General features: G+C 44.0%; 2 protein-coding genes across 2 annotated transcripts in view; one reads left to right on the top strand and one right to left on the bottom strand.

Annotated features, from left to right (window-relative positions):
- Positions 1-432: 432 nt before the first annotated feature.
- tnfrsf13b (TNF receptor superfamily member 13B) lies at positions 433-6,895 on the top strand. The gene is made up of 5 exons (XM_071907459.2): positions 433-499; positions 2,420-2,554; positions 3,808-3,924; positions 4,027-4,308; positions 6,312-6,895. The coding sequence occupies exons 2-5, from the start codon at positions 2,440-2,442 to the stop codon at positions 6,545-6,547; spliced, it is 750 nt and encodes a 249-aa protein (XP_071763560.2). The 5' UTR covers positions 433-499; positions 2,420-2,439; the 3' UTR covers positions 6,548-6,895.
- A 1,605-nt stretch (positions 6,896-8,500) lies between these two features.
- The window catches only part of usp22 (ubiquitin specific peptidase 22), a 32,867-nt gene continuing 14,657 nt past the window's right edge, over positions 8,501-26,710 (bottom strand). Inside the window, exons 3-13 of the mRNA XM_071907448.2 lie at positions 25,287-25,400; positions 25,052-25,153; positions 21,148-21,314; positions 20,000-20,147; positions 19,505-19,607; positions 16,872-17,030; positions 15,370-15,496; positions 15,025-15,116; positions 13,988-14,050; positions 12,615-12,764; positions 8,501-11,952 (exon numbers count right to left, since the gene is read on the bottom strand). Coding sequence (XP_071763549.1) covers positions 11,910-11,952; positions 12,615-12,764; positions 13,988-14,050; positions 15,025-15,116; positions 15,370-15,496; positions 16,872-17,030; positions 19,505-19,607; positions 20,000-20,147; positions 21,148-21,314; positions 25,052-25,153; positions 25,287-25,400 — 1,268 coding nt within the window. The 3' untranslated portion in view covers positions 8,501-11,909. The remainder of the gene's footprint in view (positions 11,953-12,614; positions 12,765-13,987; positions 14,051-15,024; positions 15,117-15,369; positions 15,497-16,871; positions 17,031-19,504; positions 19,608-19,999; positions 20,148-21,147; positions 21,315-25,051; positions 25,154-25,286; positions 25,401-26,710) is intronic.

The following is a 26,710-nucleotide window of genomic DNA, read 5'->3' as shown; positions in this document are numbered from 1 at the left end:
ATCACAAGTGTTCAGTGTTTCCTCCAGAATTGTCTTCTTGTCAGGATGAAGCAGCATCCAGAGCATCATGGGACACTAAAACTCTCCACTGAAACCAAACTAATGAATTTATTTTAGTGTCAGCAGCTCTTTAAGGCAGAGAGACCCACCACAACTATTCAGTGGTAGAGAAACTCTGGGAGACATTACTGCCTTTAAATAAAATTTACAAAAAACTTAATTAATTGTAATAATGAATGCAAAGAAAATACATTTTTGACAGACTTTTTCATGTAGCTGTGTTCTGGAGGTTATAGCGATATATTAGGTGTGTATGTGTGTGTGTGTGTGTGTGTGTCGGGGTGGGGGTCCTCCTCACCCAAGGGGGAAGTCCCGGCCGGGTAGGAGATGAGCTCATACCCAAATGAGCTTTCATGTTGAAATACAGGCCGAGTTTCACAGCAAGCAGGGCGCTCATCTTCACACCGAGGACTCTCCCCGCTCCTCTTCACCTCAGCAGGTCAGTGGTCTCTAAAGTAACCGAAACAGACTCAGTACTGTGTACGTTTTTTTTAGTGGGAGTCAGACCCATAACCTCAGAAGTGTTATCGCAGTTTCTAACCGGCGTGATGATGATGATGAACGTAAGAGATGAAGGTTCACGGTTGCTCTGTCGCTTGCGGTCAGTCCAATCCGCACTGAATGTAGTTTATGGACAAATTGTAAAAAGTAGGAAAAAATGAGAGGAATGCACACTGTCCAGGTGAGACAAAAAAAAATCTTCTTAAATATCTGAAAACAGAAAAATAACATCAAAACTCAACAACGCTGCAAAAAATCTCCATCTTAACAAGTGATTTAGTCGATTATTGAGTCCTAAAATCATAATTTTCTTAAAATAAGTGAAAAAATCTGCCAATGGGGTTAGGTAACTTCACTTGTTTCCAATGCAAATCAACTTGTTTCAAGAATTTTGTAGAATCAAGTGTCATTTTCTTGACAGTAGTGCAGCGATCTGCCTTATTCTGATCTTAATCTTTCTAGAAAACTCCTGAAACGAGTGAAGCTGCATTGGAAACAAGTGGAGTTATCTCTCCTCACTGCAGAATGTTTCTCTGTTTAAGACAAATAAGATTTAAAGGCTGAATATGAGACTAAATGACTTGTTAAGATGGACGTTTTTTGCAGTGAAGGAGGAGAATGGCACAAAAACAGTAAAATACATCAATAACAAGTGAGATGAATCAAAGTAAATGGTGATTTTGGTTCATCTGAGTGAGTTAACTCAACATTTGCAGAGTCAGATGCTGTTTTGGGTCTTAGCAGCTACAAATGTACAGTGTGTGCTAACAGTGTAATAATGAAACACTGAAATGAGTACTGATAAATGTACTCAACTCAAGACTAAATCAAGTTTACAATTCATACTGAAGTGTGTGTGTGAAACCAGCGAGGGGGGTGGGAGGCGGAGGTTTGGATCTGCGTGTTCTTCACAGTTGGCTGACTCAGCGCTCAGTGGAGCGAGGAGGAGTGTGTTTGACTACAAAGAAATGATTTTTTAAACAGTTGAGGTTTTTAAACTGCAGCTACAGCGAGGCCGGTAGCACCTCCATCTCTGATTCAGACGGGCGTTTAACGGTTTTGACGGGTTTGCTCTAAAAAAAACAGTTTAACACCCACCAAAGCAAATGGATTCACTCTGCTTTGGAAACAAAGGTGAGAAAAACTTTTTCCAGTCTGACTGCCCCACAAACTAAACCATTACATCCACTATACACCATGTCATTTTGTGTTAAGCTGGTGCAAATGCAGACTTACATCTCCTTCATGTATTTATCCTGCAACTATCATATATTAATACTTTTCTTGAATGTTACACAGTAGAACTTAAGTAGTACACTGCAACACAAAACTATTGTCATTCAACCAGTTAGTTACCAGACCGCCTGAAACTTGTGACTTCTGAAAATAGAGCAAAACACAATTTTCCCCAAACGATTCCTGGAGCCCAAGTGCAGCAGTACTGTAGTTCAGCAAGCATGTACTAAAGAAATGGGACTTCTAGCTACATGTATGTACTGTAAATCATGTGAATGTAACATACTGTCACCGGCAAGCATGTCACGGACGGCGATGTGCAGGAGGAGGCGGCCAAGTTCAACACTGACCTGAACATGCACAACAACTTCAGAATATAAAATTCATATTACAACAGATCTGGAAACTGTTTTGAACTGATATCATGCAGATATATGCAAAATAAAAGATAAAGAAAAAAAAACTGTTTTGTGGGGAAGAATCTTTACAAGGGACAGATGGAGCGACGACTCGGCCTAGCGGGATAGATATGTGCATAATATTATCCACATAGTAGTAACCACTCACCTATGACAGCTGTGTCTACTGTGTGTGTGTGTGTGTGTGTGCGTGTGTGTGTCAGTGTGAGGGTTATCAGGGCTGATGGGTGGAGGTTGTCCTGAGGGGGAGTTCTTGGACTCCCTGGTCCAACAATGTGTGCGGTGTCACATGATCTGTCAGCGGCCAGACAAAGACGCCAGATGCATCAAGTACTGCGGTGAGTTCTCACACACACACACACACACACACACATACACACAAGGTGAGCCGAAAGCGCACCCATGCACACACACTGAACACACGCACACACGTTTGCCTACTTGTGAGGAAACACACCTAACCTTAACCTTTACTTTAACCTAAACCTAATCCTAATTCTAATCTTAATCCTAAACCCAAGTCCTAATTCTAAACTCGCCCCCTGAAGAAGTGAGGATCGGCCAAAATGTCCTCACTTTGCAAAAATGTCCTGACTTTGAGGGTCTAAACTGGCACACACACACACACACACACACACACACACACACAAGCATACATATGGGTGCATACATCACATAGGCATGCATGTTTACACAGGTTATGAAAAACAAAAACAACTCGAAAAAAATGATTTTCTCCTCAGCTGACTTTGTTTCCTAGCACTTATCTATCGTCCATGACTGTTTTAAGGTCACAGGAATATATCTATATCTATATTTATCTTTGTGGCTCTATGGCTTTGTCCATTGCAGTCGTTACTATGGGAACTAAAGCTTATTCTACTGTTTCACTCATGAGGGTTTATGGATCAGAATCGTTCCCTTTTATTCATTCATTCGTCCACCATTTTGTTGAAATTTGGAGAAATGATTCATCTTGCACTCCAACATTTTCAAAATTACGCTGATTTGCCCAAGGGGGCGGGCGCTACGATTACAGGTCAAAACAAAGTGACATCTTTGTTACTGATTGGCCCAGTGGCATCATTTGTGGGAGACGACATGTTTACTGTGGTTTTGTTTTAATTCGCTTTGGATAGGATCATCAGCTAAATGACAACAACTTAAAGGAGAATACCAGAGTGTTTAGAGTTACAGCTCATCTGCATCTACTTTACATTTCCCCCAATCACTTTTTGCAATTAGATGTATATGCAATATGCAATTAGATTTACTCTCTTTTCATCATTTTTAAAATCCAAACTTTACGGTGTTAACTGCTGTCAAAGACGGCCTAAATAAGAAGACATGGATGTGACAGTAAAGTTTATAAGGCGACATGTTTTCGAGGTATTATATCCTGGAGTAGAATGTAAATGTGCACTCAACTCAGCACAATAATGTAAAAAAAAACAAACACTGGTATTATCCTTTAAAATGTAAATGTAATGGGAAACTGAATGAATATGATGGCATTCACAGTGGAATACGTCGCCCTCCACCCTCCCTGATCCCCCTTGACGTTGTGTGTGTGTCTGTGTGTGTGTGTCAGTGTCTGCAAAGTGTAAGGAGTTGTCTGGACACTACTATGACCGGCTGCTGTTGAAGTGTGTGAGCTGCGCTAAGATCTGTGGCAGACATCCGGTAGAATGCTCCCAACACTGTCCGAGTGAGTACTGACCCCGCTGCACACCGGAGGTTTACTTGTTCCCCTTGTGGCGTCTATCATATTTCTATCATATCTATTTCTTCACGTCCCTCCCTCCTCCAGCCCGGCCGCCTCCCTCGACAGCTGTAAACCCCCTGGTTGAAGTTACCGTACGCACCCCCACCTCCAGGGGGCGCTCGGTGCCGGACTCCGCCATCCTGATCTACTCCCTCCTGGCTGTGTCTGTGGTGCTGCTGCTGTCCAGCCTGTGTGTGGCCTTCGCGGTCTTTCTGAGGAAAGCCAGGGCCAGGACCTCCAGACCTGGACCCGCAGCGACCAAACAAGCCCAGGAAGGCGCGGTCAAGCTGGGCCAGGAAGTCGGTCAGCATGGGTGGAGCTCCAAAGGTCAGTGTGATAGGGTTTCCAGTTAAAAGACCCCACCCGATGCAGTCGATGAATGATTTTAGCTGGAATTAGAAGTCCTTTAGTCCACTAGAGAAATGTCAATACGTATAGCGGTTTCCCTTCAGACAGATTTTTCTAGTTTTTAGTTTTTGGAAAAGCATGACGGATCTCAAACAAATATTGTGTAGATAATAAGGTGAAAGAGGTTTCGTTATTATTTTGCATATCCAGTTAAAGCTGCACTGGCAGTAAGAGGTAACTGAATTTTTGAGAGACATTTGAAGTTGGAAGGACTTAAAGAGTAACTAAACCCCAAACCCAAATCTTTGGTGAAGCCTCACACCTAATGGTGAAAAGTAGGGTACTGAACTGGCCTTCTCCTATTGGCTGGTCTTTGTGCCAGGTGATGTCACCACCTGGCCAGTTCAGTACCCTGCTTTTCACCATTAGGTGTCAGGCTTCACCACAGATTTTGGTGGGGTTTAGTTACTCTTTAATTACCCCTAACGGCCCCGCTCCACTACAGCCATCGAAGGAGTGATTCCTTTACCAGCACTGAAAGATGCTCCACTGCTCGCGTTGCGTTGCGTCCGATGGCTGCGTCCAAGCGAAAAAAATCGCCGAGGTTCAATTCTTGATGGCTGACGCACGCGTTCTTCCTCATTGAAATAAAGTTGAATTGATTGTTTTCTGGTGAATCCACTCAAAAGTCGACGCGCTCTGTGGAGCAGGGAGAACGTCACGCTGGAGCAACAGTGATGGCAACGCTGGTAGTGGAGCTCTAACGTAAGGGGGCGGGTTTTTCTGGCGGTTTTTAGGCGCGCTTTAAAAGTTAAAATATTCTCAACTTTTTAGCACAAGCCGCAGAGTCGCACCGCTCGTCAGTGTCACACGTGGGCCAGGCAGCCAATCAAATCAAGCAGAAGGCGGGCTTTCCTTCCTGTTTTGATGCCGTTTGATGTGGTGGGACAGAGGAAAACACAGATGAAAAGCTGATATTAGCGGTCTTTAACCCGGTCGCCCACGCAGCCCCGCTCTTCTGGCGCACCGAGCTGTTTTACCCGACGCGGTCCGCCTAGGCGTTTTTGAAGCGGCCTCGCCTGTAGCGCCGCTTCTCGGTGTGATCGCCCCCCCTAAGTCATGTAATGTGACGTCTTCTTAGTGGCTGGTGGGGCGGAGGGGGTGGAAAAAACAATCTTTTGGTAGCAGGTTCAGCCATTGTTGGTGAGCGCTGACTGACTGCTGTTTGGGAGAAAGTTTTGTATTTCGGTCTTAAGTTTCGATTGTCACTTCCTGTATGCAGAGTAAACAGGACAGGTGCATCTTTACATAAAGACCTCGCCTGGTGCAGCTTTAAATGTGTTTTGGAAACGTTAAAGTTGACGATGTGACTTTTGTGGACTGCACAGAGAAACTATTTTTCATTTGTTCTATCATTGTATTTACACTAAAAATACATTTGTAATTATATACAAGTTTAAAAACTGGCCATATGATTAATCTGTGCGGAAATTATATGTATTTGTATAAAACGAGGAGTAGAAAGACACTGTTTACTTAACTCAGTAAACTCACTATGAACTCACTATGAATATTTGTGATAAGTTTGACACCGGCACTTTCCTCCTCTTTGTTTTCTGAACTTGTAAATATGTTTTGATGTAAAAAGTAGCCATTGTGGAAGTACTTCATGCAGTTTTCATGTTAGTCCTGCAGTTTTCTTTAATGTTGAACCAATGTAGAACAAAATGAGTGTATTTTAATGCAATACTCCAGAAAACCTTATTTTTTCCTAATAACTCCTCGAGTGTTGAATCCAAAGTGCTGCAGTAGGTCAGTAAGCATGCATTTAAAAGTGACTTCTATAAAGGTTATATCTATAAAGCTCACCCAGTGGCGAACTTGCACCTGTTGCACATGCTTTGCTTCAGTGTGTGTGTGTGTGTGTGTGTGTGTTCTACCTCAACAGTGTGTGTATGCTGCCCTCTCCTGTCTCTCTACAGGTTTTCTAACAGACTCGAACATCTGCCATCCCACGGAGCCGGCCGGCAACTCCTGCCCCACCGAGACCTGTGTGTGTGTCCACTGTTTCCCCGACCTGAGAGCGCCGGACCAGGGGGACGAGAGGCTGCTGGGACCCCCGTTCTCCTTCTACCAGCAGGCCGTCCTCCAGCGAGCCAAGCCCCAAGAAGGAGAGCCTCTCTGGACTCAGGAGGTCCAGGCGGTCGCAGTGGGATGAGGATAAGTTTGAGTTTGGCTTGTTACTGAAAAAAGATCTTTGATGAATTGATGAATCAGACCAAGGACATTGTCACACCTTACCAAGACACAAACAACACAGCATGCAGCTCAATTCTGCCCTACAGAGGCGAAAAGCTGAAATGCTCACACTGTGAAACTAAGAGAAATGACTTTAAGAGGGGCACTAAGTAGTCCAGGACCTTTATCAAACTATCAACGACCGATAGAAACCGCAGCATCGATGGAACTCGTCTCCAAGACGACAAACAAATACTTGTGAGGATACCGTAGCAATAATACTGCTTTGTGATTTGCTTGTTTGGCTTGGGAACGAGGCTTTTTAGCCTTTTTTTGGGGGGGATGGGGGGATGGGGGATTGTCTTGAAATGTCAGTGGGTGAGGAGTTTTAGTTGAAAAACAGAGTGTGGGATGGACAGTGACTTTTGAAAGCCAGAAATCTCAGCACCCGACCAAGTAATCGTCAAGTTATTGTATTGACCAACAATAATCTTAATCTAAATGTACCCAATGCATGTTTTCATTCTTATGCTGTTGACATAAACTGTTAACGAGGCCCTTGAACATTTGAAATGTGCGTTTAATTTGGTTCAGTCTCAGCTGTGCGAGCTCAAGATTGATTTAAAGACTGAAAACAACATCATCGTGGATTTGTCTAAGGCGAGGAACGGATCCGTCAAACCTTACACCAACTGTTCCAACTCGAGGCAAACAGACCGAGGTTGTATCTTGTTTTAAATATTTGAGCATTTTAATTGATGCTCGTCTTTCCTTCAGGCCACACATCCGACGATCTTGTTAAAAAGCCAAAGCTGAAGGTGGGGTTTTATTTCAGAAGCAAACTTTTCTTTTGAGGCAAGGACAAAGCCACATTTTCACCACTGCTTGATTATGGTGCGATTCTGTATGTAACGGGTGTTAGACACGTCCGGTTTACCCATGGTGCTCCGAGATTTGCAACCAAATCTCACCCAAATCTTGACTCATCATTCTACTTTGTATTCCACGGCTGGTTTACCGCAGTCACCAACTTCTTTTATTTATAAGGCCATTGTGGGGAAGTCTCTGTCATATTTGTATGTCTATATGAGTCAGAACTGTAGGTCCCATTATAGTCGGAGGTCCCAAGACTCTCGAACGGAGCTGGGGGGGGAAAAAAATGTCACGGTTGTTGCCCCCTCTGCTTGGAATACTTTGCAAAAGGACCGGAAACTTCATGAACTGGTAACTCTTGGTGAATTTAAAGAGATTGTCGGGTCTATGGAACACGACTATTGAAAATTGGCAGTGTTTTTTAGTAAGATGCTTGCTGCTGCGTTTGGATTTTACTTATTCATCCCCAACTTTCTCTCTCCCTCTCCTCTTGGCTGTCTTTCCTTTCGTCTCTCTCTCCCCTCCCAGCTGTCTTCTCCTTCCATCTCCTTCCCTCTCTCTTTTTTTTTTTGTTCAAAGTCTTTTTATTTTACAAATGGTATACAAATGACAATACAATTTTACAATATATTCACCCTGCCCCCCCCCCCCCAGTCATTCTCCAACAGAGCCCCACCCCTATTGCACCATTGCTTCATCTTTAGTCAATAGTAGTTAAGCAAAACCAGACTAGTTCTCTCTCTGCTTTTTAATATTATTGTACTATTTTTAGGCTCACAATCCGCATTTTCAGGTTATTTGGTGCCACTTGAGTTCGAACGGCATCGCTCTCACCAGCCCAAACAAACCGACCTAAAGGAGTAAAGGCTCCAGAGTTAAAATAAACCGCTCCAAACATTTTCAGTTTGATCCCGGCAACAGCCAATGTCTCCATCAGCAACCACGTGTGCTGAAGCAAGACAGTTAAATGCCTGATACGCAACTGTGATCATATACACCACCAGCTTCCCCCGTCTTATTGATGAGAATAAAAAAAACGCAGCACAAACGAGAGTTTAGAGATATATATTTGTCTTTATTTGTGAGTCTTTCCATCGTTGTGTCCAGTTCTTGCAGCAGTTAAGTGTGTGTGGGAGGAATGACTTGCTAGGTCAAAACAGGTTCCTACTGATTTACGACCCCGCGGCCGGATCCAGCAATACGGATGAACAAACCAACTTGAGGTTTCACTATTTGTCTCTTACATACAAACTGTACATATATACTCTTACGTACATCATCAACATGTGGAAAAGTCCTACGAAACTGTGATACCCAGCTCAGACAGCATGCTGAATGCAAGTACTGATTCAGTACACATACATACACACATACGCACGCGCACAACACACGTGCATACACACAGTAACACATACACACATTTTTTATTTTTTTTTTACACGCAGTTAACACACACATTTTACACAAACGCACCTACACTGGGCTTGTTTTTTTTTTGTTTTTTTTTTGCTTTCTCTGGCACATACGCGTGCACGCACACATACAAACACACCGAATTAGAGCAACATGCGGCCGACGGTTAACACTGCAGGATCGAGCTGAGGGCTTGCGGCCCGTTACACACACACTCTGTGTCGAGAATAGCGCTCTCCTCTTTTGTTTCACATCACAATTTCTTTTATCGCCATTTACCTGAAACAGCATCACGACAACATATCTGGAACACAAACAATATGCCTGCTGCAATGTCGTCACCATGAGGGGAAAAAAACAAAATATACAAACCAATAAACAAGCCAAATAAAAAAAAAAACACAAAAACCCTCAGGTGCCATAACAGCAGTCTAATGAAAATGATCATCACCATTTTTGTTTTTTGCGTCTATAAAAAAAAACATGACCGACGGCACAGTGTAACACAGACAAGGTTTGCGGGAGACGGGGAGGGTGCAAAACCGTAAACGAACGCTTTAATTATGTATAAAAATATATTCACTGTGTATTTTTCCCCCTGTGCCCGTTAGAGGAAACAAAAGAGAGGGGGAAACTAACAGATCCACTATCGTTCTCTCTCCCGTCAAAAAAAAAAATGCTTCCTCATTTAGGAAAATGTATGCTAACTTTATACAGTATCCGACTGACAACTACAAATAAATCACAAGTGATGAATGGAATAAATTCTGTCTTGCTATACAATGTTCATAATACCATTTGTCAGGTGTTTTTGTTTTTTTTTTTGCATTCAGAACAACAATGCGTAAAAATGCATAATAAGACAACTTCCATCCTTGAAATGTTTGGTCATTTGGAGGTGTGTGTGTGTGTGTGTGTGTGTTTTTAGACAAGTGTGCTTGTGACCAGAAAGTCGCCGGTTCGAATCCTAGACCGGCTGGTAAAATCTGGGTGGGGAAAGTGAATGAAAAATGCACTTCCGTCCCTAAACAACTACCACCGAGTTGCCCTCCAGCAAAGCCCTGAACCCCCAATTTACCTTAATCACACAGCGGCCATTTTGAACATCCAAGGTGGGAATATCTACCCGGAAAATTGGCGTTACTTATTTACTGTAGCGTTACTTCTGAAGTACTGAAGATAGACCTAATAGCTATACAATTAGCTAGCAATCTCGGGAAAAACAACCACAACTGATGGAAGTTAGCAGGGTAGTTAGTTAGCAACTAACTAGCTAGCTAGACTCTGGTAGCTATCGATAATGGGCCAAATATATTAAAATGTGAATTGAGATCCATTCACTTCAGTGTGGAATGTTTTTCAGTCTGTGAAATGCTAAATGTTTGCATGATGCATCTTGGTGCACAACAGCAGGACACAGCTGGGCTATACTTGCTCTTCCAGTGAAGACTTTCCCCACCTCGAGTGTTCAAAATGGCCGCCGTGTGAATGAGGTCAATAGCTCCAGGGAAACCGCTCAGTGTCACCAGTAGAAGGCTGTGGTGGCACTGGTCAGCTCCCAGGTATGAATGTATAGCAACTTGAAGCGGGACGTTGATGCAGAATAGCACTCGCGCTCAGTCAATCTTCCCTGGATAAATAAAGTAAATAAATAAAATAAACTCCTGCCCTTCTGTCCGTGTGCAACAACTCAAAAAAAGAGGGAGAAACAAGGAAGGGACACAATTCCACAATTCTCCCTCCCTCCTCCCTCCATCGATTTTAACCTCCTTCCTCTCATCTGAAAGTAAGTGCAGACTGGTTTAGTAGTATTTTCTATATATAGAAGACTAGCGCGATTGTTTTCTTAAATACAACTTTACTTAGCTATGTCCTTATTCCAGCAAATTACAATGAGGTATTGCAAGTACACAATATTTTAAGTGATTAATGATAATCTCCTTAATCCATAATGTGCTTACAAGCGTGTAGCAACACAATGTGCAGCCAGAACATTATGTTTGTACTCTTGGTAATTAGACTGAGTTGTTACATCCTTGTGAGTAAGTCGCAGTAGTCGCCCTTGTAGGCTTTCTTGCATTTTGTAGAAGGTTCTTGCATTATCCTGCATCAGCACTGTAGGAAATTATTTCTTCAACATTAAACAGTGGAACCAGATTAGTACGTTCTAACTACTAATATCTCAACAAACTAGCTACCAAGTCATTCCTTGTCACTTCTATTGAGCAAAACTTGATTTTTCTAAACAATTCCTTAAGGGTGTGGAGTACAAGTTCAGCAGGTGTGCAGTAATAATTCTACAATGGCTACCCTACGGCTATTTTTGTGTACTTACAATACTATTCCATAGGTAAACACACAGGTTAATCCACAGGAATAAGGTCACTGGGAAGTAAAGTGTTGTCTTTTCTTCTCCGTGTCAACAGACATGGATGTAATGGTGTTGAAGAACCTGCCTAAGCTTCTTCGGTTTGAACGCTACCCGCCGTCTGACTCAAAATTGAACTTCTGACGTATTGCGATTGGTAGCACCTCCAACTGTCATGCCATCGAGTGTAGGACTCGTGGGTTTTGAGACTGGGCGATGGCACCTCTGAGTGGTAGCTTACGTGTCCACCGGGGACCTCTCTTCACAGCGTTAGTTTCGTTTTCCTCCTTGCTTTCAGTGGAAACGACTCCTGTTGCACGTTCCCAGCAGTGCTGAGAGCTTAGCATTTCTAGTGCGAGACGTTTAAAACGCTTCTAGCAAAAGAGCGCCAGCCTCCGAACGGGTTTTCAGTAGTCGCTTGGCGGCAAAAAGAGCCATGACCAGCACTTGCCCGAAGAATCGACTGAACGCTACTAGCTAAAAAAAACAAAAGGAGGTGCCTGGTGGACACAGGGGGAGAAGGGGTGGTTCTTGTTCGCGTGGATGCTGCCACCTAGAGTGATTCAGAGTTCAGGTAGGCTTGTGTTTCCTTGCCTCTCTCATCGCTCCGTCACCTTTACCCCTCCCCAACCGATCCTTCCATTGCATCCTCTCTCATCTCTCCCTGCGGCTGTGCTGATGGAGGGACCTATTCATACTCCAGGAACTGTTTGTGGTAAAACAAAAGGTACCTGGGGAGACAAAAGCATCAAAAGAGTCAGACTGCAAAGCAAGCAGTCACTGTGAACCAGTCATTATAAAAAACCAAAGGCAGGAATTCCCATGTCACACTTCATGCTCATTGTAGAGTTAAAGGAACATTTTGTTACATCTATTATCAGAGCGCTGTGGCGGTGACTCTCTCACTCCTTACTATTGGCTGCCTGTGATGTTGCTGATCTAGGAATTGAAGCTTATTCACTCACTGTAATTCGTTCTGGATGAGAGCGGAAACTAAATGCCTAATTTTTAAAGATAATCAGTGACAGAAATGAACATGGCACTGATGTACAACATGAGAGTCCCTACAGCTTCATAGAGATATAGCCATTGTAGAAGTCCAACTTTTTGCCCAATGATCGTCAAGTTACTGCGGCACTTTTGCTCAATTCTCAAGGGAAAATGTTTGGAAAATTCAATTTTGCTCCGTTTTCAGCCACTGGAAGATCCAAGGAATTGCCTGGTAACTAACTGACAGACATGAGAGTTTTATTATATACATATTTGGTTCTACTGTATAACATTACAGAGAGAACTGTCTGCAGTACTAATGCAGGATAGATGCAGGATAAATGCATAAAGGGGGATTTCTACATTGGCTGCCACTGTTGGATCAGCACTTTAACCTGCTCACCCTTCACTGTCCAGGACGTCCTTGATGCTGGCCTTGGTGATGATGGCGTCGTCACATTTGAACCACTGGTCCTTGTGCTGGCGGATGAACGTGGTGTAGTGGCCGCTCTCTAGCGTCCCCTGGTGGTTCACCACTGCAAACAGACTGTACCTGATGAGAGACATGACAGAGAGAGAAAAATAGAGACTTAATGCCGCAATCAAGCTTTAACCCAGAATGCATTAATGGCAAATTTTTTCCTGCATGCTTGATGAACGACTGCTACACATTTGCTTCATCCCCAAGAAGAATTGTTTGGAAAAAAAGCTCAAACTATGTTCTCTTTGCAGCCATCAGAATGGTCTTGTAACTAGTTGGTTGAGAGACACTGGAGTTTTGTTTTACACTCCAGACAGTAGAGTTTAGTATTGTAACGTACTACCTTGGTCCTACTGTACGACGGTCAAGAAAGAATTGTCTGCAGTAGTGACGTAGGATAGATGTAGGGCTGCAACTAACGATTATTTTCATTGTCGATTAATCTGTCGATTATTTTCTCGATTAATCAATTAGTTGTTTGGTCTATAAAATGTCAGAAAATGGTGAAAAATGTCGATCAGTGTTTCCCAAAGCCCAAGATGACGTCCTCAAATGTCTTGTTTTGTCCACAACCCAAAGATATTCAGTTTACTGTCATAGAGGAGTAAAGAAACCAGAAAATATTCACATTTAAGAAGCTGGAATCAGAGAATTATTTTTTTTTCTTAAAAAATTACTCAAACCGATTAATCGATTATCAAAATAGTTGGCGATTAATTTAATAGTTGACAACTAATCGATTAATCGTTGCAGCTCTAGACAGATGCAAGATAATTAAACAAAGGCAAACTTTTACAAAGACTGTATGTACAGATTCCAATGCAAGGATTACATGGCTCAAATATTTTCAGATGAAACTGGTCAACCGTGATAATCGGTTATAGTATTATAACATATATTTCAATTGCAACTTTGGATGTTCTGATGAAAACTTCAGCAGTAAACGTCAGATGAAAACGTCACTAGTAACAAAAACGGGTAAAACATTTGGTTTAGTTTACAGATGAATAATCAACAAATTCAGCTGATTTCCTCAATGCAAACGCTCATAAACTATAGTGGAAAACTGGAGTTCTTGTAAGAATTCGACAATTTGAAGCTTTTCGATACCTCAAAATCAGCATCAATATCAAAAATCTGTCACACCAATATTTACCATTTTTTAATAACCCAGCCCTCACAATTTGGGTCCCATGCTGAAACGGTCAAAAGAACCACTTGCAATAAACCGCTAAGTCAATTCACACAGTGACGTCCCAAACATGAAAGACAGGGGTGAAAGATGTCTGCCTTACTTGTTGTCGTTGTTGAAGGGGTCGACGGTCTGCTGGTACTGCCCGTTCATCCTGCTCTCTTTACTGAAACACACAACAGAGAGGAAGAGGTCGTCATGACAACGCAAAGACTAGCGCAGTGGATCAGCAGAGTGGAGGGAATCAAGTTTTGCTCTCTTTTAAAGTGTCAGAAGTTCAAGAATGGTCTGTAACTAGCTGAGTGAGAGACATTACAGTTCTGTGTTACAATATACTCGTGTAGTTTTAGTATCAAGAAAGTATTGTCTGCAGTACTAATGCAGGATAGATGCAAAATAAACGCATGAGGGGGATTTCTACAATGGCTGCCACAGTAAAATGTGACTGATGCAGCTGCAAAACACCAGATCTGGGTCAAATAATTATTTGAAATACTTCTCAAAGTTTGTTTTAGTCAACATGGAGTGCCAGGTGGGTGGAGTTTGCCTTTTAGTACAATTCTGTTTTTGGGTAGGCGGTTATCATTCACAGAAGAGTATTTTGGTAGCTTTCAGGCAACAGTCTGTGATTGGATCTAAATATTGTTAAATGTGACAAACTCCACCCATCTGGCCCTTTAAGCAGGGCAAAACAAACACTGCAAGTAAATGCTATTTGACCCAGGTCTGCAAAACACAGAACCTTGATTTTGGCTTTGACATTTAACTATTTCGAGAGAAAGTAAACACTTATCGTAACGTGACTTTTCTGTCGTTTAGCACCTTGAATCCTCACCTTTTATCACCCATCTTTTATGGGGTAGAAAGTGTGTATGTGCATGTGTGTGTCGTCAGTCTCACCTAGACAAACTGAGACCAGCTATTTCTCTTTAAAAAATAATATGCTTGCTGATAAAGCATGTAGAGCCAAAACATTCACTGTGACTACAGAATTAAGACACAGTTCATTCATTTTTCCCCCAGAGTGCTGCCTATCCTTTCAAGCCTTTTGCACCTAACCTGGTCTTTTTTTTTATGTATTTATTTTTGGAGTTGAGCATCTCCAGCCTCTATCTGGATATTTGGATAGTACATCCTCACCTGGAGGCCATGAAGGGAGTCATGTCCAGCTCCAACGGGAAGGAGACGTAGGTTGTGATCTTCCGCCGTAGTTTGGCCGAGTGCTCAAACCTCTGAACAGAGAGAGAGAGAGAGAGAGAGAGAGAGAGAGAGAGAGAGAAAGACAGACAGACAGAGAGAGAGGAGAGAGACAGACAGACACAGAGAGAGAGAGAGAGAGAGAGAGAGAGAGAGAGAGAGAGAGAGAGAGAGAGAGAGAGAGAGAGTGAGAGAGGGCCATCAGAAGAACCATGTTAGCTATTATTCCTAACTCAGTGCCTGTGTTTCTAAACTCACACACACACACACACACACACACACTCTTACTTTGAGGTGAAAGCAGGCCACGATGGGCAGCTTCTTCATGGTCAGCTGTTTGGTGGACTCCTGGTAACTATGGCAACCGCTACACTTGATCTTAGCACTGCTGCCTAGGTGCTCCGGTCTGGTGAATCTGGACAGGAGAGGAATGGATTTAGTGTGTGTGTGTGTGTGTTTTCATCGATGGCGCTGCTCCCTGAGGTCTCTGGTCCGGTGAATTTGGAGAGAAGAGGAATTGGTTTCAGGGGAATGTGTGTGTGTTTGTGTGTGTGTGTGTGTGTGTGTGTGTGTGTGTGTGCTTGTGTGTTTTCATTTACACGCTGCTACCTGTGGGTTTTGGTCTGGTGAATTGGAAGAGGAATTGGTTTAAGAGAAATGTTTGTGTCTCTCTGTGTGTATGTTGATGTTGATGTGCTTGTATGCTGTATGTGTGGGCACATGTGTGTGTGTGTGTGTGTTGAAAAGGATTATGGTGAATACTTCCATTCTGGGGCCGGTATGGTGGAAAAAAGTAGATTTAACACGCACACAACAGGTAAATGATTATATCTGACATACTGTACAGCCACCGGTAGTGGGTACATGTATTATTTACATATTATGTAACGTGTGTATGTAGTCACCAACTTTCCCAGGGGGCCATGAAGGGGTCGTGTCTTTGAAGCCAAATCTCAAAGCAGGGAAATGTTGCAGGAGAGGCCAGAACCAAAATCTTTTGCAATGTGGCTATAATATGTAGATTTGATCCTTTTGGACTTTCATGTTTAATTAACTCACAATAAATAATAAAACGTTTCAAAATCAGGCACTAGACCATAATTCACTAATATTCGCTGGCTTGCCACCATTTTGATGGCCACTGATTCACATCGGCACATTACTTCTGATTGGTGGAGCCAGCTGCAGGCCTAATATGAATCTTCAGATGAGATGAAACTTTAATGTTCCTTGTGGGGAAATTCGATTGTTGCAGCAGCAAACAGCAATAAGATACAGCAGAGAAAAATAGAATATAAACAGAAAAAAAAGAATGAAAACAACAATGTAGCAAATGGCGGTTGTATGAATATACTCAGCACTACAACATATTAACATGTACAAATGTAGAGTATGGGAAAAAGTATGCATTATAGCATTAGGCAAAGAAAGAATAAATGCTGAATATCTACAATATGAACATGTACCAAAAGTATGAAATATATACAGTGTAATATAGATGAAACGTTATATCAGTATATATAGCAATATACAATCGTGAGATATGAAATATGAAGAAAGTGGATATGTGAATTTACAGCAAATATACATGATGTGCAATGAAATTACGTTCAGTTGGTGGAATTTACTACTTCTTTAGGTTAGTTTTTGATTGCTTTTATTGTGTCTGGAGTGAGACCGAAGACAAATTTACAGCTTTGGATGGACAATAAAGTTGTATTCTACTGTATTCTACTCTCTTCCAAACCAAACGGCTCCATGTTATTCACCGACCGCTGGAGTCCGGTTACCTGCGCAGGCAGTCGGTGAGCGTGGTGGCTCCAGTGGTGTGACTCTCTCCGTTGAGCGCCGACCCGTCTCCTCCGGGGCTGAGGGGCCAGAAGGGGGTGGAGGAGCCCGGCAGGTCCAGGCTGATGTCCCAGAACGGGTCGATGGTCGTCGACACACCGCTGGGAGCGAGAGAGAGAGAGGGAGAGAGAGTGTGTGAGAAAGGTGTGAGATCCAAAGAGTTAGCGTACACCTGTTTCTACATCTTCCAGTGTTTTACCCACCTAAAACGAAGGTAGAGCAAGCTGCTACACTTCATATTTTTACTTTAATTAGACAGAAGGAAAAGTGGGAGGGAGGGACACAGGAGAGGAGGTCCCAGGACGTTTTCAAACCTACTGTCCATTTTCTTTGGTCTGAATCAGGGGGATGAGTTGCTGCATTTACATTTACATTGCTTCAGTTACATTTCACATGGAAAAACTTCCAAGCGATTCATCATTTTTCAGCGAAAGCCTCCTGGGATCATTTCCTTCAGAAATCTGCTGCGGGGAAAAGACTTTCTTCCGCGGAAAACAAACACGTAGCATCAGAATCAGCTGCGTTTGTGGATCATCGCATTTCCCATCAAAACTCTCTGCGGGGATTCTGCTTGATGTCGGTCCTGAAGTATAACAAAGGATTACCCCACTGTTTATGCTGTGAAATTCTCGATGAATAATTCAAACTTTTCCTACTTCATTTCTGGCTTTTACAGAGTAGAAAGGGGATTCTGCCGACATTCCTGCAAGTTCAACAACTGAGGACATTTTCTATTTTCCTATTAATTAAACACATTTCGGTGGTATTAGACTCTCATGTTAAACCCATGCGCAGTGCTTCTTGTAGCTGGGTTGGATCACTTTCGGATCATTGCATCTCCGTTCTGGAAGCTCCAGGTTTGGTTTGGAAAAAGAAAAAAAAAAGAGACCTCCCTCCAAGTCTGGGTCCAATCGATTTGGTTCAGACCCGAGAGCGATTACTGTGCCCAAACCCAACTAGAGGGGAAACCGCTCCAGGGTTACTGCTCTAAAAAAACCTCTTGCCCATTTCACTATACTGTTGAGTAAATTATGTTGGAAACACGGCACTGATTCTGTCGTGGCACTATATATCACAATCATAATATCATGATAATCATAAGGATGTTTTTTCGATACCGATATATATCACGATATGGCTCACGTATGCAAAAATCACACCTTAAATAATCAAATTAATGTTCATCCCATTGAACCGAATAGTAGTGTTGGGTGTGATGTCAAACAAAACTTTTCAAATAATATTTCTACCATATCTAATTTTGTTTAAGTTTTGAAATAAAATTAGCTTGTTATCATCAGTTTAGAGAGCAGAATTGTGCATCACAACATCCTAAAATCACCATATAGACAATAAACAATAATATTGAATTATTGCCCATACCCTTGCATTCAATACCACTGACTGCTTGTAAGATTATCTAGGAAGTGTAGCTCATTCTACTGTTACTACTATACTGTCGCACCAATTGCAAGTCATTCTGGATAAGAGTGTTAAGCCAAATGCCAAAAAATGTTTCTCAAAACAGATCCAATACTCACTCTGACCACCAGGTGGAACTAGAGTTCAACTTTAGAAGCCCTGCGCTATGAGAGGGAGCTCCTGTTGCTGCAGTGTAGCAGACTGGTGTGTGTGTGTTTGAGCGTGCAAAGGTGTGTGTACTTGTGCGTGCGAGTGTGTGTGCGCCCTGATATCAGCCCTGAACTGTGCGTCTGTCAGCAGGATGGAGGGGAGGAGAGCGGAGGCTGGAGGGTTCACCTCAGGACAGAGAACCAGGAAGATTCTCTGAGACAGAAAACACCCATCAGCGTTCGGAAAGGTGTCATTTCTGAGCTGCCTCTCTCAAAAACAGACAAGTCGCACCTACTGTAAGAGACACGTCAAATCGCACAGTGGTAGCCGGGGTTTCTGCATTTATACTGCGTCTATCCTGCATTAGGAGCGCAGACAGTTCCTTCTTGAACCTTATACAGTAGAAGCAAATTGGTAGATTACAGGGTGATGACAGGAGAGACAAGACTTTTGAAGACCTTTTTAAATCCAGTTAAAAATAAGATTTAAGGCTAATTTCATCCTAAAAATTTGCCTGAAAAGTAAAAACCATTAGGAAGATTTCTTACCAGACAGTAACGTTAGCACATGGAAAAAGCTACATTTTAAGACCTTTCAAATGCAGCATTTAACCATATTTAAGACCTCTAAAGGCCTCGATAATTCAATTTAAATAATGTCAGGACTTTTTAAAAGGACCCGGAGACACAAAACTCTGGTGTCTTTCAACCAGCTAGTTACCAGAACTTTCCTTGTGATTTCCAGTGGCTGAAAAGAGAACAAAACTTTTTATTTCTTTACTTTTTTTTTCAAAAAGATTCCTCTTGGGACCGGAGCAGAGTGCAGCAGTAGTTCAGGAATTATGCAGTAAAAAGTGGCAGCTCTATAATAGCTACATCTGTAGGTAAACTAATGACGGATTTTGTAAAAACACACGCACGCACACGCACACGCACACGCACACGCACACGCACACGCACACGCACACACACACACACACACACACACACACACACACACTTACTGGCAGACTTGACAGGTGACGTCGGACTGCAGGCCTCCTGTGAAGATTTGGTCGATGATGCAGTTGCAGTGGTTGGGGTTGTTGGCTTTCTTCCCATTGTCATCTGTGTGGACGCGCACGTACACACACACACACACACACACACACACACTGTGACTCAAAGCAATGCTGTATAACCTCCCCCCACCCTCTCTGCCCCCTAAACTGCAGTATGAAAGAGAGAAGGAGAGATCCAACAGATATTTCTCTTAAGTGTCTCTCCATCTTTCTATCAGTCAATGATTCTCTCTCCTCTCTCTCTCTCTTCTCTTCCTCCTCTCCACTCGTCCAATAATCCCTCATTCCAACCAGCTCTCCTCCTCTCTCACCTCTGCTCAAGTCTCCTCTCTCGCTCATTCTTCCTGCCTCTTCCTCTCTGTAACATCTCTCTCTTTGTGTCTCCGTGTATGGCCATGACTGTCTGTGTGTGTGTGTGTGTGTGTGTGTGTGTCTGACCCTTGCAGTGTCTGTGCAGGACGTCCAGCGCGGCGATGAGGAACTCGTGTGCGTCCTGCTGCTCGTAGCCGGCCAGGTGACGGGCGTGAGTCCAGACCAGGTGGAGCAGGCGGAACGGGATGTGGGGCGAGCGATGGCCCGAGTAGAACTGGAGGGAGAGAGGGAGAGAGAGAGAGAGAGAGAGAGAGAGATGGGGGGGGGTTAGTGTAATTAATTGCAGAAGACAGCGAGAAAACCTCCATAAACTCCAGCTGTCGTTTCCCCCTCGCCTCTTTTGGAAGAGTTGAGGCTTCTCTCTTTCTCCATCTCTCTCTCGCTCAACTATTTTTCCTATTTTCTGATTCTCTTCCCCCAATCGCTCAAAAACCCATCCTCCATTCTCCGCCCTCCTCCCTCCTTCTCTTTCAATTCAATTCAAAATGCACTATTGGCATGACACTTACGTTGCCAAAGCAAGGTACACAGAACTAGAGCTGAAACAATGAGTCAATTAATCGATTTGTCAATCGTCACAAGATTAATCGTTTATCATTTTGATCATCGATTAATCATTTTAGTCATTTATCAAGTAAAAACACCAAACATTTGCTGGTTGCAGCTTCACAAATGCTAAGATTTGCTGCTTTTTCATATCATTAAAAAATGAATACTTTTGGCTGCTGGTCAGACCAATAATTTTGGGCTCTGGTAACTTGTGATGGGCATTTGTCATTATTTTTTGCTTTTTCTAGACTAAATGATTAATCAAATATATAATCAACTGATTAATCGACAATGAAAATAATTGTCAGTTGCAGCCCTACATAGACTCATTGATGGATCCAACTATTATATGCAGAGATCTTGAATATGAAAAGTATACTCATATTTTGCTCTCTCTCCTTCCCTCCGTTTACCTCTCCTTCTCTCCCACCCTCCCTTTATCCCTCCTTCCTTCTAGTCCTCCTCCCCCTCCAATTCAACTAATTTGCATTTCACACACGAGGCAGGAGTAGCTCTGCATCTCCCTCTCTTTCCTCCTCCACCTCCTCTCTCTCTCTCTCTCTCTCTCTTTCCTCCCTCCTTCTCTCTCTCTCTCCTCCCTCCCTCTCCTCCGCCTCCTCGGCCTACTTCGCACGGACGAAGAAAAGAGGAAGAGGAGTCAGTACCTCCTGGAAGAGCTGTGACATCTCACACACCAGGCACGAGTTGCTCTGCATCTCGCATTTGTGGCGGTCGGACAGGAAGAAGTCGCGCAGCAGCGGAGTGTGAGTCAGCGCCTGGACGATGCAGTTCATGAAGCACGTGTTGCCCAGGTTTATCAGACCACGAAGACCTGAGGGAGGGAGAGAGGGAGGGAGGGAGAGAGAGAGAGAGAGAGAAAGAGAGAGAGAGGGAGGGAGGGAGGGAGGGAGAGAGAGAGAGGGAGGGAGGGAGAGAGAGAGAGAGACACAGAGAGAGAGGAGAGGGGGGAGAAAGGTATGGAGATAGGGAGGAAGGGGTACAGAGACAAAGAGGGGAGAGAGAAATGGAGAAAAAGGGAGAGAAGGAAAGGGAGAGGGGGAGAAAGAGAGCAAGAGGGGTGGGAGTGAAAGAGGGAGGGAGGGATAGAGAGAGAGAGAGAGAGAGAGAGAGAGAGAGAGAGAGAGAGACAGAGAGAGAGAGAGAGAGACAGAGATAGAGAGAGAGGATGAGAAAGGGAGAAAGGGGGATGGGAGGGTGGGAGAGAAAAGTATGGAGATAGGGAGGAAGGGATACAGAGACAAAGGGGGGAGAGAGAAATGGAGAAAAAGGGAGAGAAGGAAAGGGAGAGGGGGAGAAAGAGAGCAAGAGGGGTGGGAGTGAAAGAGGGAGGGAGGGAGAGAGAGAGAGAGAGACAGAGAGAAAGAGAAACAGAGAGAGAGAGAGAGGATGAGAGGATGAGAAAGGGAGAAAGGGAGAGAAGGAAAGGGAGAGGGGGAGAAAGAGAGCAAAAGGGGTGGGAGTGAAAGAGGGAGGGAGGGATAGAGAGAGAGAGAGAGAGAGAGACAGAGAGACAGAGAAAGAGAGACAGAGAGAGAGAGAGAGAGAGAGGAGAGGGGGTGAGAAAGGGAGAAAGGGGGATGGGAGGGTGGGAGAGAAAAGTATGGAGATAGGGAGGAAGGGATACAGAGACAAAGAGGGGAGAGAGAAATGGAGAAAAAGGGAGAGAAGGAAAGGGAGAGGGGGAGAAAGAGAGCAAAAGGGGTGGGAGTGAAAGAGGGAGGGAGGGAGAGAGAGAGAGACAGAGAGAGAGAGAGAGAGAGGATGAGAAAGGGAGAAAAAGAGAGAGAAGGAAAGGGAGGGGGAGAAAGAGAGCAAAAGGGGTGGGAGTGAAAGAGGGAGGGAGAGAGAGGAGAGGGAGAGAGAGAGAGACAGAGAGAGAGAGAGAGAGAGAGAGAGAGAGGATGAGAAAGGGAGAAAGGGGGATGGGAGGGTGGGAGAGAAAAGTATGGAGATAGGGAGGAAGGGATACAGAGACAAAGGGGGGAGAGAGAAATGGAGAAAAAGGGAGAGAAGGAAAGGGAGAGGGGGAGAAAGAGAGCAAAAGGGGTGGGAGTGAAAGAGGGAGGGAGGGAGAGAGAGACAGGAGAGGGAGAAAGGCAGAAAGGGAGAGATTGAGAAAGGGGGGGAGAGGGGGTAAGAAAGAGAGAAGAGGGGGAGAGGGAGGGAGGGAGAGAGAGCAAGAGACGAGGGGGAGAGAGAGGAGAGAGGAGAGGGGAAAAGAGAGAAAGGAGAGAGAGAGGCAGAGAGAGAAAGAGAGATGAGGGGGAGAAAGGCAGAGAAAAGAGAGTGGAAGGGGGAGAAAGAGGGAGGGAGGGAGAAATGGAGAGAAGAACAGAGAAAGAGGCAAAGGGAGAGGGAGAGAGAGAGAGAAGCAGAGAGAGAAAGGCAGAAAGAACAAAAGAAGGAGAGGGGGAGGAGAGAGAGAGTGAGAAAGAGACGGAAAGAGGGAGAGATAGAGAGAGAGAGATAAAGAGCGAGTTAGATCATTTTTCTTGGCTGTCAAAGGTGCTGCAGTGGACCAACTAAGCTGCAGACACACACACACACACACACACACGCACACACGCACACACACACACACACACACACACACACACACACACACAGCAGTACAGTGGTGTCCCTGAGGCAACATTGGACTGAACAAGGGGGAAGCCCTTGTCAGAGTAAAGCACATAGACCACACACACACACACACACACACACACACACACACAGAGTGAGAAAGCTGAGCAGAGGAGGGAGATGAGAGGAGAAGAGAAAGAAGCAGAGAAGATGGAGGGAAGGAGGAGAGCAACCAGAGTGAGAGAGAGGGATGGGAGAGAGGAAAGGAGGCGATGGGAGGAGAGGAAAGACGCAGAGAAAGAGGGAGAGAAAGCATGGTCTCCTCCCTCCTTCATGCTCTCCTCCTCATCTCTCCTCCTTTCTCTCTCTTTCATGCTCACCTTCTCATCTCTCCTCCTCATCTCTCCTCCTTTCTCTCTTTCATGCTCACCTCCTTCTCATCTCTCCTCTCCTTCTCATCTCTCCTCCTTTCTCTCTCTTTCATGCTCACCTCCTCATCTCTCCTCCTCTCCCTCCCCAATTCCTACCCTCCTCTCTCTCATCTCCATCCTCTCTTATCGTCACCCTCCTCCCTTTCCCTCCATCTCTCTCCCTCTTTTCTCCACATCCCTCACTTATAACGTCACATCTCTCTCTCTCCATCTCTCTCTGTTCAGTTTATTTGCACAAATGTATGAAAAAAAGGAGAAAGAAACAGAAAAGAAACCAGAACTGTACAAGCATGACAAACAAATGAAATCCAAAGGGGCTTATAAAGACATCTGGCCCTCAAAAAAAAAAGAGAAAAGAATGAAAATGAAAATGAAAATGAGTTACAAATGACAAATGGTGCAGTTATACAAAACAACAGAAGGCAGAAATAACAAGGGTATTCAAACGGATTAAAAAAGCCTCGATGAAGATAATGATATCATAAGGAAAGGGAGAGTATAGAAGTGAGTGGGAGAGTGTGTGTGTGTGTGTGTGTGTGTGTGTGCAAAAGTTGCGTTCACACTGCAGCTGAAAGTGTCCCAACTCAGATTTTTTTTCCTCACATGTGACTCAGATTTGATGTTTTCTAATCAGAGTGAACAGGAAAAAAGCTGCATGGAGTCGCAGTTTTCCCAATTCAGATCTGCATCACGCCAACATGTGACTTGGAATTCGTCAGCGTTGCCATGACAGTAAGTAAATCTTACATCATTCACCTGAGACAATGGTCATAATTTGTCGCCCACGGCAGCTTGGCTGAGCAGCGTTAGCACGGAGGACAAAAAGACACAACGATGGAGAGAAAGACAAATAGCGACTTCATGGGTATTTGTGGAGACGCTTTAATTTTAACGCTTTAATTAATCGAATTGTGTCCGAAAAAAGTGGGGGAGTCGCATAGGTACAAAAACAGATGTGACGTCTTTTGTCACGGTTACTCTCCGCATGCGTTTCACATGGCTGTCAGCTCATATTGGTATTGAGTGTGGGTTACATCCTAGAATAGATATGAACAGAAAAAAATAAAAATCACAAATGAGCCGCAATTTGGACTTGAGCACGAAGGCCTGCGATGTGAATGTAGAGAAAGAGAGAGTGTGTGTGTTACTCTCTGTGTGTGTGTGTGTGTGTGTCCCTCTCCTCCTCACAGGAGACAGTGACAGCTCAGAGAAGTTAATGGTGGCAGACCAGATCCCTGCAGGCTGCTGCGAGGTGTTAACCGTCAGCCAGCTCTCCTCGCTCCCTCTCTCTCTTCCCTCCATCTTTCACTCCCGCTTTCTTCAGTCCTATCCGAGATGAGGAAATCCAATTTGTTTTTTGTTGTTTTTTGTCTTCAACGATTATAGATCGATCTTCTTACGTTCGTCCGTCTGTCTAGGCATCGGTCTCGAGCCGAATCTCAGACGTCGCTGATCGGATTTTGATGAAACTTGGGGGAATGATGATTCAGAATTACACCGATTGATCAAAAGGAGGGGTGCGCGTGTGAGTGTGTGTGTGTGTGTGACTAACCAATAGTACAGTTGGAAGTGATTCTCCTCCTCTTGGGGTTGTGGCGGAGCAGCTCCAGCTCCCTCTTGGTGGGCTCCCACGTCGAGTACTTCTCCCCTACGCCTGCAACACACACACACACACACACACACACCATCAAAGGTTTGCAACTTGAAGGCACCGACACTGCCAGGGTTAGGGGTTCCACTGTGTGTGTGTGTGTGTGTGTGTGTGTGTGTGTATAATACTCCCATACCTTGCATTTTCCAGGCTTTCCTCTGTTCCTCTTTGGCAATCTGTTCCATGTCTTTGTCGTAAATGTAGTCTTGGCACACGAAGCAGTAAATTCCCCCATACAGCAGGTCAATAGCTAGAGAGAGAGAGAGAGAGAGAGGGAGAGAGAGAGAGAGAGAGGAGAAGAATGAGAATGCATAAGAGAGATGAAGGCCACTTAATGCTGTTGTATACGGATGCAGGGACAGTCAGTATGAACTGCAAACTGCTATTCTTCTCTCTTTCTATTCAGGCCACGTTGCCATGGCGCTGCGATGCCAGATAGCAGGCTTATCTGCTGACACATCCGCTATCTGTTAACACCATCCAGGAACGACAGAGCGACAGAGAGAGAGAGGGAGGGAGGGAGAGAGAGAGAAAGACAGAAACAGACAGACAGAGAGAGAGAGAGAGAGAGAGAGAGAAAGACAGAGACAGATAGACAGAGAGAGAGGAGAGAGAGAGAGCGAGAGTGAGAGAGAAAGAGACAGACAGACAGAGGAGAGAGAGAAGAGAGAGAGAGAAAGACAGAGACAGATAGACAGAGAGAGAGGAGAGAGAGAGAGCGAGAGTGAGAGAGAAAGAGACAGACAGACAGAGGAGAGAGAGAAGAGAGAGAGAGGGGAGAGAGAGAGAGCGAGAGAGAGAAAGACAGACAGACAGAGAGAGAGACAGAGAGAGAGAGAGAGAGAGGGCCATCAGAAGGGTGAGAAAAAAAAGGGAGGAGGGAGGCATCAATCCAAGTGTGCACTCTCTCTCTCTCTCTCTCTCTCTCTCTCTCTCACACACACACACACACGCCCAAATAACAGAGTAAAGTGCTCTCTCATTCTCTCTCTCTGTCTCTCCTCACTTGCTCTGCACCCTGCAGCTACCTGTTTGCTGTTGCTATGACAACCTGCCTGCCGGCTCTTCCCAGGCGGCGCTGTCATCCTCTGCAGGTAAATGCAGGGTTTTTCCTGCATTTGGCGGCCCCCAAAGCGTAATGGATGAGTGCTAAAAAAAAATGTGACTTTGGTGCTGTAGAATGTGTTTTACAACAGTTTTCAGTGAGATTTTCCCCCCATGTTATATTTTTGGCTGCTATACAGTACTCCGACCAGCAGGGCAGCAGTCATGAGCAGCGTAGTACCCACTCTCTCTATGCAGAGGTCAAGTGATGATAAAACGTTTTTTGATTTCAGAAAGTAATACAACATGTTTTAACAAAAAGTTAAGCTTGTATTTGTTTACACAAGGAATAGTGTAGAATATTATATGACTTTTTGTTTTTGAGCTATCCATCCCACTTTTATTTGTGATTTAGTGGATGAGTTGCTCAGTGATTTCTTTTTCTCAATTATTCAAGAGATTAAATTATTATATAGAGCGATCATATGTATTAGACAGGCTTTGAGTTGGTGTTTG

The sequence above is a fragment of the Centroberyx gerrardi genome, chromosome 20 (assembly GCF_048128805.1).
Source record: "Centroberyx gerrardi isolate f3 chromosome 20, fCenGer3.hap1.cur.20231027, whole genome shotgun sequence".
In the NCBI taxonomy this organism is placed as follows: Eukaryota; Metazoa; Chordata; class Actinopteri; order Beryciformes; family Berycidae; genus Centroberyx; species Centroberyx gerrardi.
This window is presented reverse-complemented; position numbering and strand designations above follow the sequence as displayed.